Here is a 12887-nt window from a genome sequence, read left to right on the forward strand (position 1 = left end):
TAAAGCTTAAGAGAGAATAAAGATGTATGCAGACAAGAAGAGGATAGACAAAGAGTTTAATTTTGGAGATCTTGTGTACTTGAAGATTCAACCATACAAGCAATACTCCTTGGCAAATACATACTTTCACAAGCTATCGGCGAGGTATTATGGTCGCTACAAGGTTATTGAAAGGATAGGGAAGGTAGCATACAAATTGGACCTTCCTGCAAACACGAGGATTCACAATGTATTCCATGTGTCATTATTAAAAAAGCATCATGGTGACCATGTAGTTTCAGAACAATTACCAAGACTCAATGAAGATGGAGACTTAATAATTAGACCAGTGGCCATATTGGATAGAATAGTTAAAAAGAAGAACAATAAAGCCATTACTGAAGTATTAGTGCGGTGGGAACAGACCAACCCCAAGGATGCAACATGAAAAGAATTACACGAGGTGCAAAGACAATATCCAGATTTTGAGTGGAGCGTCGTGTAAAGGACTTGGGGGCAAGTCCTAGTTTGACAAGGAGGGGAATTGTAATAATAGGAATAAAGGAATTAAAAAATAAATAAGATTAACTCTGTTAGTTGTTATTTTTATTCTGCTAGTTGTTATTGTTGTTTAGAAAACAAGTTAGTCAGATTCTAATATTATAAATAGATTCAGAATTTGGGGATGAATAATACTATCAGATTATAGTGTATCCTCTACAATTCTCTTGTGAGGTTGAGAGTGAGTGTGTTGGAGGTGTGAGTTCCACCTTTGACATATTATAGAAGAAATATAAGTGATTTTACTATATATAAGAATAGAACTAATATTATATGAGATTATTTAAAAAAACATTATGAAAACATAGATGAAATCAATAATAAAAAACACAAATTGATGTATATGGAACACGACCTAAATTCATTAATAAAACACAAACCAAACCTAACAATTGCAATCAAAATAAAAAAGAAACACACTTGAATTTTAAGTAATGTAACTTTTTTTACAAACACAAAGAAAAGGGAGAAAGGAAGAAAATGTGAAAAGATAACATACATTTTTAAAATCAAATTTATCAGAAAATTATTCACTAGTACCAAAGATTTTGCTAAGGTTAAAATTGTATCCTAATGCAAGAGAGAAATGGAGGAACCATAGGAGATAATGGAAAACCTAGCATATATTAAAAAGGAAATAATGCATAAATAAAAAATTATTGTAATTGTGAATTGTTATTTACATTAGGTTACAATGAAGAGACATTAAATATAAGTGGAGAGCTGTGCATTAATATTTATTTTCAAAAAATAAAAAACAAAAACAATGCAATATAGAATATAAAATTGAAATAGGAAAAAAAGGGACATTTACCTTACAACTTAAGGATTTTAATTATATTAGTAATTTCAATAAAATTATTTTTTATGCATAATGATTACTGTAATTACTTTTTTGAATTTCTAAAAAAGGCACTAAATTATTGAAAGTTATTTTTTTATATTTTTAAAATTCATTTTTTTTCTGTTTTTCGTTTGATATTTCTAAAAATGTACATGATTAGTAACATAATATCAAAATTATGAAAATTCGCTACTCACGTTCCTTTTTTGTTTGGTATAGACTCACATTACTTGAAGTGTGAGTATGCTAGCAAATCCCATATAAATTATTTCAATTAAATATTTTAACATTTATTTTTTGCATAAATTTGAAAAATATGTACATAGATAAAGTTATTAATTATTAATTAAATATTTAGATGTGTATTAAATATAATTATAGTAAAATTAAGCAAGATGATTAATTGCATAGAATACTAAGTCCGTTTAAAATATGATTTATTCTTTCTTTAAATAATGGTGCAGTACCTATATGAAAAGTATAAAAACAAAAAGAATATAAATATAGTAATTTTTTAATATATAATTATTTTAATTTGAGTGTTTCTTTTTGTAATTATGGATAAGATTTTAATGTGTACTTTATTTTTGTGTGCTTATAAAAAATATTTTAAAATTTATTTATATTAAAAGTTAAATTTTATATAAAATTTTTGAAATTGCATAATTTTTAAAAATATATTTACATGTTAATTATTTTAACATGATATTTTAATTTATTTTCAAGATAATATTTTTAATTATATTATATGGTTAAAATTTTGGGTTGGTTAACCTGTAGCATTAAATTTTATTTTAATTATATTCCAATCATTCAATAATATTTGTCTATTATTATTATTATTATTATTATTATTATTATTATTATTATTGTTCTTTGACTTTAATTTGATTACTTTTTCTTTTAAAAATTTATTTATCTATAAGAAATTAAGAATTATTATATGATTCTGACTTTAAATGTCATAATTAAATTATAATAGGGATTATTTGTATGCAGAAAATATTAATTACAATTTTTTCTAATTTTTAAATATTATGGCATGCTACTTTTTATATGTTACTATTCTTTTTATCTTATTTCTTTTGTCGTAGTAATATCATAAAGATAAATAATAATAACTACACTATTATTGTATACTCTATAATTATTTTATATTTATGACACTTAATGAGTATTTATTATTTGTTAAGATGTTATATTTATTTTTTAAAATCACTAAAATTATATAATATCTTATGATTGAATGGTATGAAAGGATGTTGCTTTTGTATTATTATTGTGTGTTAATTATAAATAGTTTTAATTTATTTATACTAAAAATGAATGTTTATTTAGATTTTTTAAAATTTTGTTTTTTTTAAATATGTTTACCTATAAATTATTTTAACATGATATTTTTATTTATTTTGAAGATAATATTTTTAATTATGTTATTTCGTTGAAATTTTGAGTTGGTTAACCTCATCATGACATAAATTATATGGTTTAGATCATGTAATAAGATTTGTCTATTATTATTATTATTATTATTATTATTATTATTATTATTATTATTAGTTCTTTGACTTGAATTTTACTTTTTAAAGTTATTTATCTATAAAAATATTACATGATTTAGACTTTATATATTATAATTTAATTATAATAAGAATTATTTGTCTATAAAATTATTAATTATACTTGTTGCTAATTTTTAAATATTATTACATGATACTTGTTATATGTTACTATTTTATATCTTATTTCTATTGTAGTAATGATTTTCTCGTTTTTAGTAAATTCAGAAAGAAGATATTATTATTAATAATAACTACACTGTTATTATGTACTCTATTATTTTTTTTTTAAGTATGATACTTAATGAGTATTTGATACCTAGCGTTCGAGGGCTAGGATATTAATGGCGTGGTCAGTGTCTCGCGAAGGTGACAGTTCCAGTAATGGCTGAAATAGTTGTGAATATCTGTTAATCAGCTCCTCAACGTCGAGAGGTATCGGGCTTATCTTAGGTTGTGGGGTTTGGCATGGTTCCAATTGAATGTGAAACATCATACTAGTTCCATTGGTATGTATCATGCGTCGAAGCTGAGAGGAAGAGATAGATTCTAGGGCCTGCTCGTGTTCACCATGTAGTTCCACAAGGTGGCCGATGGCCATGAATTTCATCGTGAGGGTGGTGTAATCCGTCAACACCGGCCCCAGCGTTTTCAACCATTGTACTCCCAAGACTAAATCAACACCACAGATAGGTAAAACATGGAAATCAATGACGAAGGGGTGTCGCTGAATAGTTACCTCGACGTTAGGACATGTTTGCTGGCACTGAAGTTCCTCGCCGTTGCCAACCGTGACCCTCAACGGTGAAGTCACAGTCGTCGTTAAGCCTACCGACATAACCACCCTGTGGTGCACGAAATTATGTGTGCAACCACCATCTATCAATATGCTCACCGGTTTGGCCATGAATATACCCTTGCATACGTAATGTTTTCGGTACCACGTGTCCGGATAATCCATTAAAGCTTAACTGCGCAGGTGGTGGCTCAGGTACGATTTCCGACAGGGTCAATTGTGGATCGTGTGGTTCCGGCACTTCGTCACTATCTTCCATAATGAGCAGAAACAAGGTGGAAGAACACTTGTGGCCTCGTGAGTACTTTTCATCACATTGGAAGCATAGTCCCTTTTCTCTGCGCATAGCTAGTTCCTCCATCGTGAGGCGTTTAAAAGGGACTGTGGATGGGTTTGTGCGCGTTGGTGTAGGTAATAACGGAGTAGTGGTTGAAGGTGTAGGTGTTGGATGTTGACGAGAGCTTGGGGACGCTCCTGTTGAAGGCCGAAACGTCCTTCGCGCATCATTTTGTTTCTCCTCGTGTAACCTGGCGTAGGCCACTGCTTGACTTATGGTGGCTGGTTGCATGACTTGAACTTCTCGGCGAATCGAGGGTATCAAGCCCGAGGTGAAACAGCTTAAAGCCATGGGAGCGGGTAAACCAATGATTCGGTTAGCTAACGTTTCAAAATCGGAGAGGTAGTTGCTTACCGTTGATCTCTGTTGCATTTTACATAGCAATCTCGTTGGATCCTCATAAGTGGTTGAAGCAAATCGTGAGTGGAGGGCATGAAGGAATGCAGGCCAAGATGATAATTGACCATTTTGGTGCATCCATTGGAACCAAGCTAATGCTTGTCCTTCCATATAGAACGATGTGATGGTGAGCCTCTCATGATCTGGAGTTGTGTGATACTCGAAAAACTGCCTAATTTTAAAAATCCAACCGGTGGCGTCGGAGCCGTCAAACCTTGGCACATCCAGTTTCATCCGATGCGGCGCTGCGAGTGGTCCTGATGTCGGAAACGAAGACACCTTTGGCTGTGCTTGCGAAGGATTGAATCTACTAGCTTCAAGATGTGCTAGTCTCTCCGCTAAGGTCTCCATTTTCGCCTCCACTGTTGCAGCAAATTTCGCGAATAATTCCTCCATTTTTTTCGATGATAAAGCTTTTGATCTCGTGCCTTCCGCCATGCGTTAGAACTTGTGCTCAATGAAAGCACCAATGATACCTAGCGTTCGAGGGCTAGGGAACCTCCACACTGCGCGTGAACCGCGAGAGAGCTCGAAGCTTCGAGGGGAAGAAGGAAACGCAGGTTTAGAGAGAAGTGAGTAAGAGAAAGAGCTCGAGAGAGAAGGGAAACTTCTGGAATTTTATTCATATCCTCTTCAAGTTAGTTACAACTTTTATAATGTGAGGACCCACGCTTAACCGTAAATGGTTAGCTGTTGTTGCTAAGCCCTAACAATATGAACAACACGTAACGACCTTTCCCGCCAACGTTCTACCCACAGTTTGTACCCCATTTCCCAGGCTTTTCTATCCTAATTGGTAGATATCCCAATGCTTGGGTAGCTGCTTCGTCCTAGCTGAACATCTCCGGTGCATAGCTGCATCTTCAACGTGCGTATCAGTATTTATTATTCTTTAAAATATTATATTTATTCTTTAAAATCAATAAAATTATATAATGTTTTATAATTGAACATTATGAAAGAATATTGTGTGTTTATAAGAAACACTTTTAAATTTATTTATATAAAAAATTAATGTTTATTTAACTTTTTTAAAATGGTATGTTTTTTTTATAGGAAATTGTATATTTTTTTTAAAAAAATGTTAGCAGTAAATTATTTTAACATGATATTTTTATTTATTTTAAAGATAATATTCTTAATTATGTTTATATTATTAAAATTTTGATTTGGTTAACCTCGTCATGACATAAATTGTATGGTTCAAATCATGCCATAAGATTTTTCTATTATTATTATTATTTTTTTTTCTTTGACATTAATTTCATTACTTTTACCTTTTCAAGTTATTTATCTATAAGAATTATTATATGATTTAGAATTTATATCTTATAATTTAATTATGATATGGATTATTTGTATATAAAATATTAATTATACTTATTGATAATTTTTAAATATTATTACATGATAATTTTTATGTGTTACTATTTTTTTTATCTTATTTCTTTTGTAGTAACGATTTTCCCATTTTTAGTGAATTCAGAAAGAAGATTAACAATAATAATTACAATGGTTTATAATTGAACGTTATGAAAGGAATTTTTTATTATTATTTTCATAACATTTAAGATTTGAATAGAATTAAATATATTTAGGTTCAAAATAATTTGTTGATAAGAAAAATTAATAATATTTGAGATTTATAAAATTAAAAACTAATCATTTGTCAATAAATTAAAATAAATGATAGACATTTTATATAAAAATTGAAATAAAATTAAGGTATATCGTTTAGCTTTTTTTCTACCTTATTTGGATATTTGTTGAATATATATATATATATATATATATATATATATATATATATATATAATTAGTGAAGTTAAATATAATTTAGGTCAATTAAATCATATTAACTTCAGTCAACTATTGTGCATAAATATAATTAAAAATATGTATTATTAACTTAATTATAATCATCAAAATTTTATACTAAATATAACTAATACGAAGAATTTAATTATTCATTAAATAAAGCTAAACTAGTTAAATAAAATAAGAATGAGGATATTTTGACAAATAATATGCATATTATTTGAGTAAAACAATCAAATACCAAATAATTTATATTTTAAAAAGTTTTTTTGGAAATATATTTTATTAGTTTTTGTAAAAAAATATTGATTATAAAATGAAAGAAATATCTAAATATATAATCCACTAAAAAAATATTCATAATTTTAAAATGAAAGAGAGCATGTGTTGCCTGTTCTCTAAAAGGCCTGTTGGGGTCGGGTGTTGCGATCTGCCTAGCTCCAGCCAATAAAATAAAATATAATTTTGACGTTCGTTTGTCAATTGTCATGTGTGCATATGCGTGACGTTTGGGTTTTACTTCGGCAAGAAAGAACATGTGAAATAATACTAAAATACGAATACTAATTAGAGAAAAAGAATTATGTACTAATAATATTATGAAAAATTTTATGTCATTAAAAAATTAGTTTATTAAATTATAGGTGTTTAATAAAATTACAGTAATTAAAAAATATAAAATAACTAAAAAATAATAATAATATGATTCATTTAAAAAATAAAATATTAAATAGAAAATTTGATAAATGGATGAAAGATAAAAATAAAATAAAATATAAAAGTTAGAAGTTAATTTACTTCAAGTAATATTTTTAAAAAATATTAAAAATTATCAAAATTTTATTAAAAAACTTTATTTATTAAATAATTAAATAATAGTAAAAAAAATTAAAAATTAACTAAAATATTTTTATTAAATATAATTTTATCTTGTGATTCAATTATAACTTAGCGGGTGTATGATAAGTTTCACTCATTATTATTGTCACGACAACTAATAGTAATGTGAACATGCTTGCTAGTTTCAACTGATTATTTATACTATGTCATTTGAAAACAACGCAATGTATATTTAGGACAATCAATTATCGTGTCCACAACGAATAATGAGATTAAGATCACACACACTGACAAGTGACGCATTGCATATGCCATTTTTTATTGATGAATTATCCACACACGAATTGTTATAGCATATTTTTGCTTTCAAACTTTCTTCGTAACTAGTTAATTAGCTATGCATACGCACAGGACGCATTAATATTTATAGATAAGGTAAAATCAAATATTTTAAACATAATTAAATAATAGGAGAAATATATTTATATTTTTGAAAAATGAGCACGACATTAAATTTAAAAACTAGTACTTGTTGGCGTGTAAATAGAAGTTAGTGGTAGTTTATAGTAAATAGAAGTTATATGGAGAGTAATTATGTGAAGTAATTTTAATGCACTAGTTTAATTTGAAGATTAAGAAAAAGAGCATTCTCTTTGAAAATTTATATGTCATTGTTCTCTTTTAACAATTGGTATCAGAACTCCATTGTAGGGGTATGATATTGAGTGCATGTGAATCAAGAAAGAAATTGTAATTTTTTTCTTTCAAGTAAAAGGAGTTGAGAAGAATGGCAGAAGGTAGGAGTAGCAGTTTTGTGCAGCCTGCAATTCCAAGGTTTGATGGTCATTATGATCATTGGGTAATGTTGATGGAGAATTTTCTTCGTTCCAAAGAATATTGGGATCTCATTGAGAATGGGAGGTAGACCCTGCAAAAATAGATGTTATTTCAGAATTGTCTTACCCCTCTTGCATGCGAGAGGTTCGTTCTTTTCTTGGTCATGCAGGGTTTTATAGACGCTTTATCAAGGATTTTAGCAAAGTGACCCTTCCACTATCCAATCTGCTGCAAAAGGAGGTGGAGTTTGATTTTGATGACCAATGCAAAGAGGCTTTTGATTGCCTCAAGCGTGCGGTGACTACCACCCCTATGATTCAGACACCTGATTGGACAGCCCCATTTGAGCTAATGTGTGATGCATCCAATTACGCATTGGGGGCTGTCCTTGCTCAAAAGATTGATAAGCTGCCTCGGGTGATCTACTATGCTTCTAGAACTTTGGATGCTGCTCAACCAAATTACACTACCACAAAGAAGGAGTTATTAGCGATAGTTTTTGGTCTTGAAAAATTTCGTTCATATTTGCTTGGTACTCGTGTTATTGTTTATACTGACCATGCAGCTCTAAAGTACCTATTGAAGAAGGCTGAATCAAAGCCTAGATTGATCAAGTAGATGCTTTGGCTCCAAGAGTTTGATTTAGAGATCCGTGATTGGAGCAGTGCACAGAACCTCGTGGCTGACCACTTGAGTAGGATTGAGCGTGCGTCTGAGGACATACCCATTGGGGATGATTTTCTGGATGACCATTTCTACATTCTGTATAGTATTTCTGATTCCTTCCCCACTCCTTGGTTTGCTAATATTGTGAATTATTTGGTTGCTTCTGTTTTTCCTCCATTAGCATCTAAGGCTCAAAATGATAAAATTAAGAGTGATGCTAAGCATTATATTTGGGATGACCCCTATTTGTGGAAGTTGTGTAGTGACCAGGTTATTAGGAGATGCATTCTAGACCACGAGATTGACTCGGTCCTGCAATTTTGTCATTCTTCTGCACCAGGTGGTCATCTTGGCATATAGAGGACAGCTCGCAAGGTGCTTAACTGCGGTTTCTATTGGCCCACCATCTTCAAGGATGCGTGGAGAATCTATAGCACTTGTGAGCCTTGTCAGAGAGCAGGCGACTCACCTTCATGGAGACAGCAAATGCCTCACAACCCATGTTATTCTGTGAGGTGTTTGATGTCTGAGGTATAGATTTTATGGGGTCTTTCCCTGTCTCTTTTGGTTTTGTTTATATTCTCCTTGTTGTTGATTATGTTTCAAAATGGATGGAAGCCAAACCCACCAGAACTAACGATGCTAAGGTTGTTGTGGATTTTGTTATGTTTTGCAGGTTTGGAGTCCCTAGAGCCATCGTTAGTGATCAAGGCACCCATTTTTGTAACAAATCCATGTATGCCTTGCTCAAAAAGTATGGGGTTGTGCACATAATTTCCACACCTTACCACCCCCAAACTAATGGGCAGGCTGAGATTTCAAACAGGGAGATAAAAAGGATCTTGGAGAAGATTATGCAGCCGAACAGAAAGGATTGGAGCACCAGGCTAGATGATGTTCTTTGGGCGCATAGGACTGCCTACAAAGCACCCATAGGAATGTCTCCTTATCGGGTTGTCTTTGGCAAGGCATGCCATCTTCCTGTCGAGATAGAGCATAAAGCTTACTGGGCTGTATAGACCTACAACTTCTCTATTGATCAGGCTGGAAAGGAAAGGAAGTTGCAACTAAGTGAGCTAGATGAGATTTGTTTAGAAGCCTATGAGAATTCCAAATTCTACAAGGAGAAGACCAAGAAGTTCCATGATAGTTTGATAACTAAGAAGGACTTCGCGGTTGGACAGAAAGTTTTATTGTATAACTTTAGGCTCGGACTCATGAGTGGTAAGTTGAGGTCAAAGTGGATTGGTCCTTTTGTGGTGACTAATGTTTTTCCTTATGGTATAGTTGAGATCAAAAGTGAGTCCACAGATAAGAGCTTCAAGGTCAATGGACACCGGTTGAAACCATTCCTCGCAAATCCCTCCTTAGTGGATGTAGTGGTGGAGGAGACCTCCTTACTTCACCCTACTTCTCTTCCGCCATGACTTAGGGAGTTTTCTTTTTCTGTCTCTTTCTTTACTTTTATTGCACTTGTCCAAATTTATTGATTGTTTTGATTGTTCTTGATCTTATGATTGTGCTACATTGAGGACAATGTGTTGTTTAAGTGTGAGGGGGGGGGGGGGGGAGATTCTTCTTTAATTTTGTTGGGTCTTCTAGTTTAATTTTATTAGGTTTTTCTAGGTTAATTTTGTTATTTTGGTTTTATGTTTTGTGTACAACATTGCATGTTTTTTTTGAATTTTGGGTTATGTACAGGTAATGGGTAATTGTTTTTGAAATAGGAGTTTCTTGACATTTTGTGAATTGAAACCCTTGTTTTTCTCTACATGTCAAGTTAGTTTTGAAAGTTCGAATTAAAAGTGATAGATTTACCCTTGGTGAGAATTTGAGCCATCATCATCTGTTTTATTCAGTGTGTTTTGCCCCATTGATTGCTTGCACAATAGCCTTGGCTTGACTCTTGTTGATACTTCTTGCTTCACATGCATGTTGGAAGATGATTTAGGCATTTTGTTCTTATAAGCCTCTAGCCAAACGAGCCTACCTTGAATTAATTCCTTTGATAGCCCTTTTGAGCCTATGTTTCCCTTTCTTTGTTTTGAAGCTCATTACAAGCCTTAAGTGAAAAACCATGATTTCACCCTACCCTTAAGGAATTTTGGAGCTTTGGAATTGTTTTGGGAATAAGTGTGAGGGGGGGCGGGGGTATGTTTCATTGGATGATATGTTTTTATTGGCCATTGTCGAAACCTACCCTTCGGCGGGAGGGCGACGCGAGACTCGCGGGATGCGTGTTCCATGAAAGGAATACGCGCGGAGTCGCCACCAACGTTTATTTGAGGAAAACGTCGGAAAAACCGGAAAAGACGCGATCTACGAACTTTTAAGTGAAAGGTTCGGGAGTCGTATTTATGCACGGGGAAGGTATTAGCACCCCACACGTCCGTCCCAAGGGACGGCAGCCTTTAATCGAATGTGCAAACATGACTTTGATTTTTACGTTCCCTTTTATGTCCTTATATCCTTTATACCCTTTTTATATTTTTCTTTTTTGTGGTCGACAAGGGTGTTTCCCTTTGCTCCTACGTATTCCTCAATTTGGGATGAGAAAATCAGACCTACGTAGTTCTTTCGGAACAAAGTGTTTGTTTAAGTTATTTTTGTCTTTTTTTGTAAAATATGTTTTTATTGAACAAAAGGTCATTTTAAGGTGTTGGACCATTAAACGGTCTTTTGATTTTGAAAGATGAGAAACGTTAAGGCGTTGGACCATTAACGATCTCTTGTTTTTGAAAGGAGAGAAACGTTAAGGCATTGGACCATTAACGATCTCTTGTTTTTGAAAGGAGAGAAACGTTAAGGCATTGGACCATTAACGATCTCTTGGGGTGGTTGACAAAAGCGGGGCTTTTGCTCTTACGTATCCTCAATGAGAAACTCAGACCTACGTAGTTCTTTCTTTTTGTCAAGTGATTCTTTTTTACTTAAGTGGTGATCATTTTAAGGCGTTGGACCTTAAAAATGATCCATTTTACTTAGTGAGAAATTGAAATGACAAACTTCAAAAGCCTATTTTTATGGACGAGCTTGACTAGGCGAGTTGATTTTAGCCTTAGTTTCACTTTAGTTATTAATCAATTCGATTAAGAATGAGAAATCCCAAAGAGAAGACGTCCGATTGATTTTCCGCTTTATTTTACTAAAAGATGTTTTTTTGATTATTATATTATTTTTACCTCTTTTTTGATTTCCAACGTGGTTACGGCACGACCGAACGGTCGGAATTTATTTTAACCGAAGTTAACGGATAATACAATTCAAACGTTCGGTGGAAATTGATTTTATTTTTAAGTTAAACGAGAAATGACTTAAGTAAAATGGCTTAAGCACGTCAACAGGGGGTATAAAAAGTAAACAAAACGAGAATAAAAATGCACGAAACACAATGTGGACCACTACGGGTACATAGAATGAATCGAAAAGCTTGGTTCGAGGTACTTACCCGTTGAAGATCGAAGAACGATGAAGAACGAATGAAGAACGTCGAAGAACGGTTGAAACCTTTGCGAAATTCCTCACGGAAAACGTTACGGAAACGTTTCGGAAGCGCCTCGGCTTAGATTTTCTTCACGGAAACAATTTTTCCAAGCAAATTCGAAAGAGAGAGAAATGCCTAAGGGGCTGAACCCTTTTCTTCTTCACTTCCTCCCCTATTTATAGCAAAATAGGGGAGGTGGTTGCCGCCCAGCTCGCCCAGGCGAGCTCAGCTCGCCCAGGCGAGCCAGGTTGCTTCCTCCAGAAGCAACAACCTTCTGGAGGAATATTCTGGAGGGCCCAAGTGGGCCTGGGTGCTATTTGCACCGCCATTTTTACTAAGTACACCCCCTCTGCTTTTTTTTGGTGATTCTTTTTCGTAAAGTTACGGAAACTTACGAATTTCGTAACAATACTTGTTTTCTTTCCGTAATGTTACGGAACCTTGCGGATTACATAATCATCCCCTTTTTGACTTACGGAATGTTACGGAACCTCACTTAATTACGCAACGATGCTTCCATTTGGCTTCCGGTGTATCACGGAAACTTACGGATTGTGCATCAATATTTTTTTGGTTTTCCGGCATGTCCTGGAATTTCACAAATTGCCTAATGATGGGTGCCAAGCACCTCGCAAGGACCAAAGAAAGGTCGCATGTCATCAAGCAAAGGTCCCCGGACGAAATTAGGGTATGACAGTTGCCCCTCTTTACTTGTCTTTTATTGGAGATAAAAGGAAAGTAAAGATAAGACACTAATTTCGTTCCTC

At 32.9% G+C, this 12887-nt stretch overlaps 1 protein-coding gene across 1 annotated transcript; it reads left to right on the plus strand.

The window, feature by feature from the left end:
• The first annotated feature begins 22 nt into the window (after positions 1–22).
• LOC112998359 (uncharacterized) lies at positions 23–427 on the plus strand. The gene has a single exon (XM_026124315.1). The coding sequence runs from the start codon at positions 23–25 to the stop codon at positions 425–427; it is 405 nt and encodes a 134-aa protein (XP_025980100.1).
• The last annotated feature ends 12460 nt before the right edge of the window (positions 428–12887 follow it).

Source organism: Glycine max, chromosome 11 (assembly GCF_000004515.6).
Source record: "Glycine max cultivar Williams 82 chromosome 11, Glycine_max_v4.0, whole genome shotgun sequence".
Lineage (NCBI taxonomy): Eukaryota > Viridiplantae > Streptophyta > Magnoliopsida > Fabales > Fabaceae > Glycine > Glycine max.

Excerpts from the sequence above, each read along its gene's own strand:
- LOC112998359 (XM_026124315.1), top strand. The coding sequence starts at position 23 with ATGTATGCAGACAAGAAGAGGATAGACAAAGAGTTTAATTTTGGAGAT.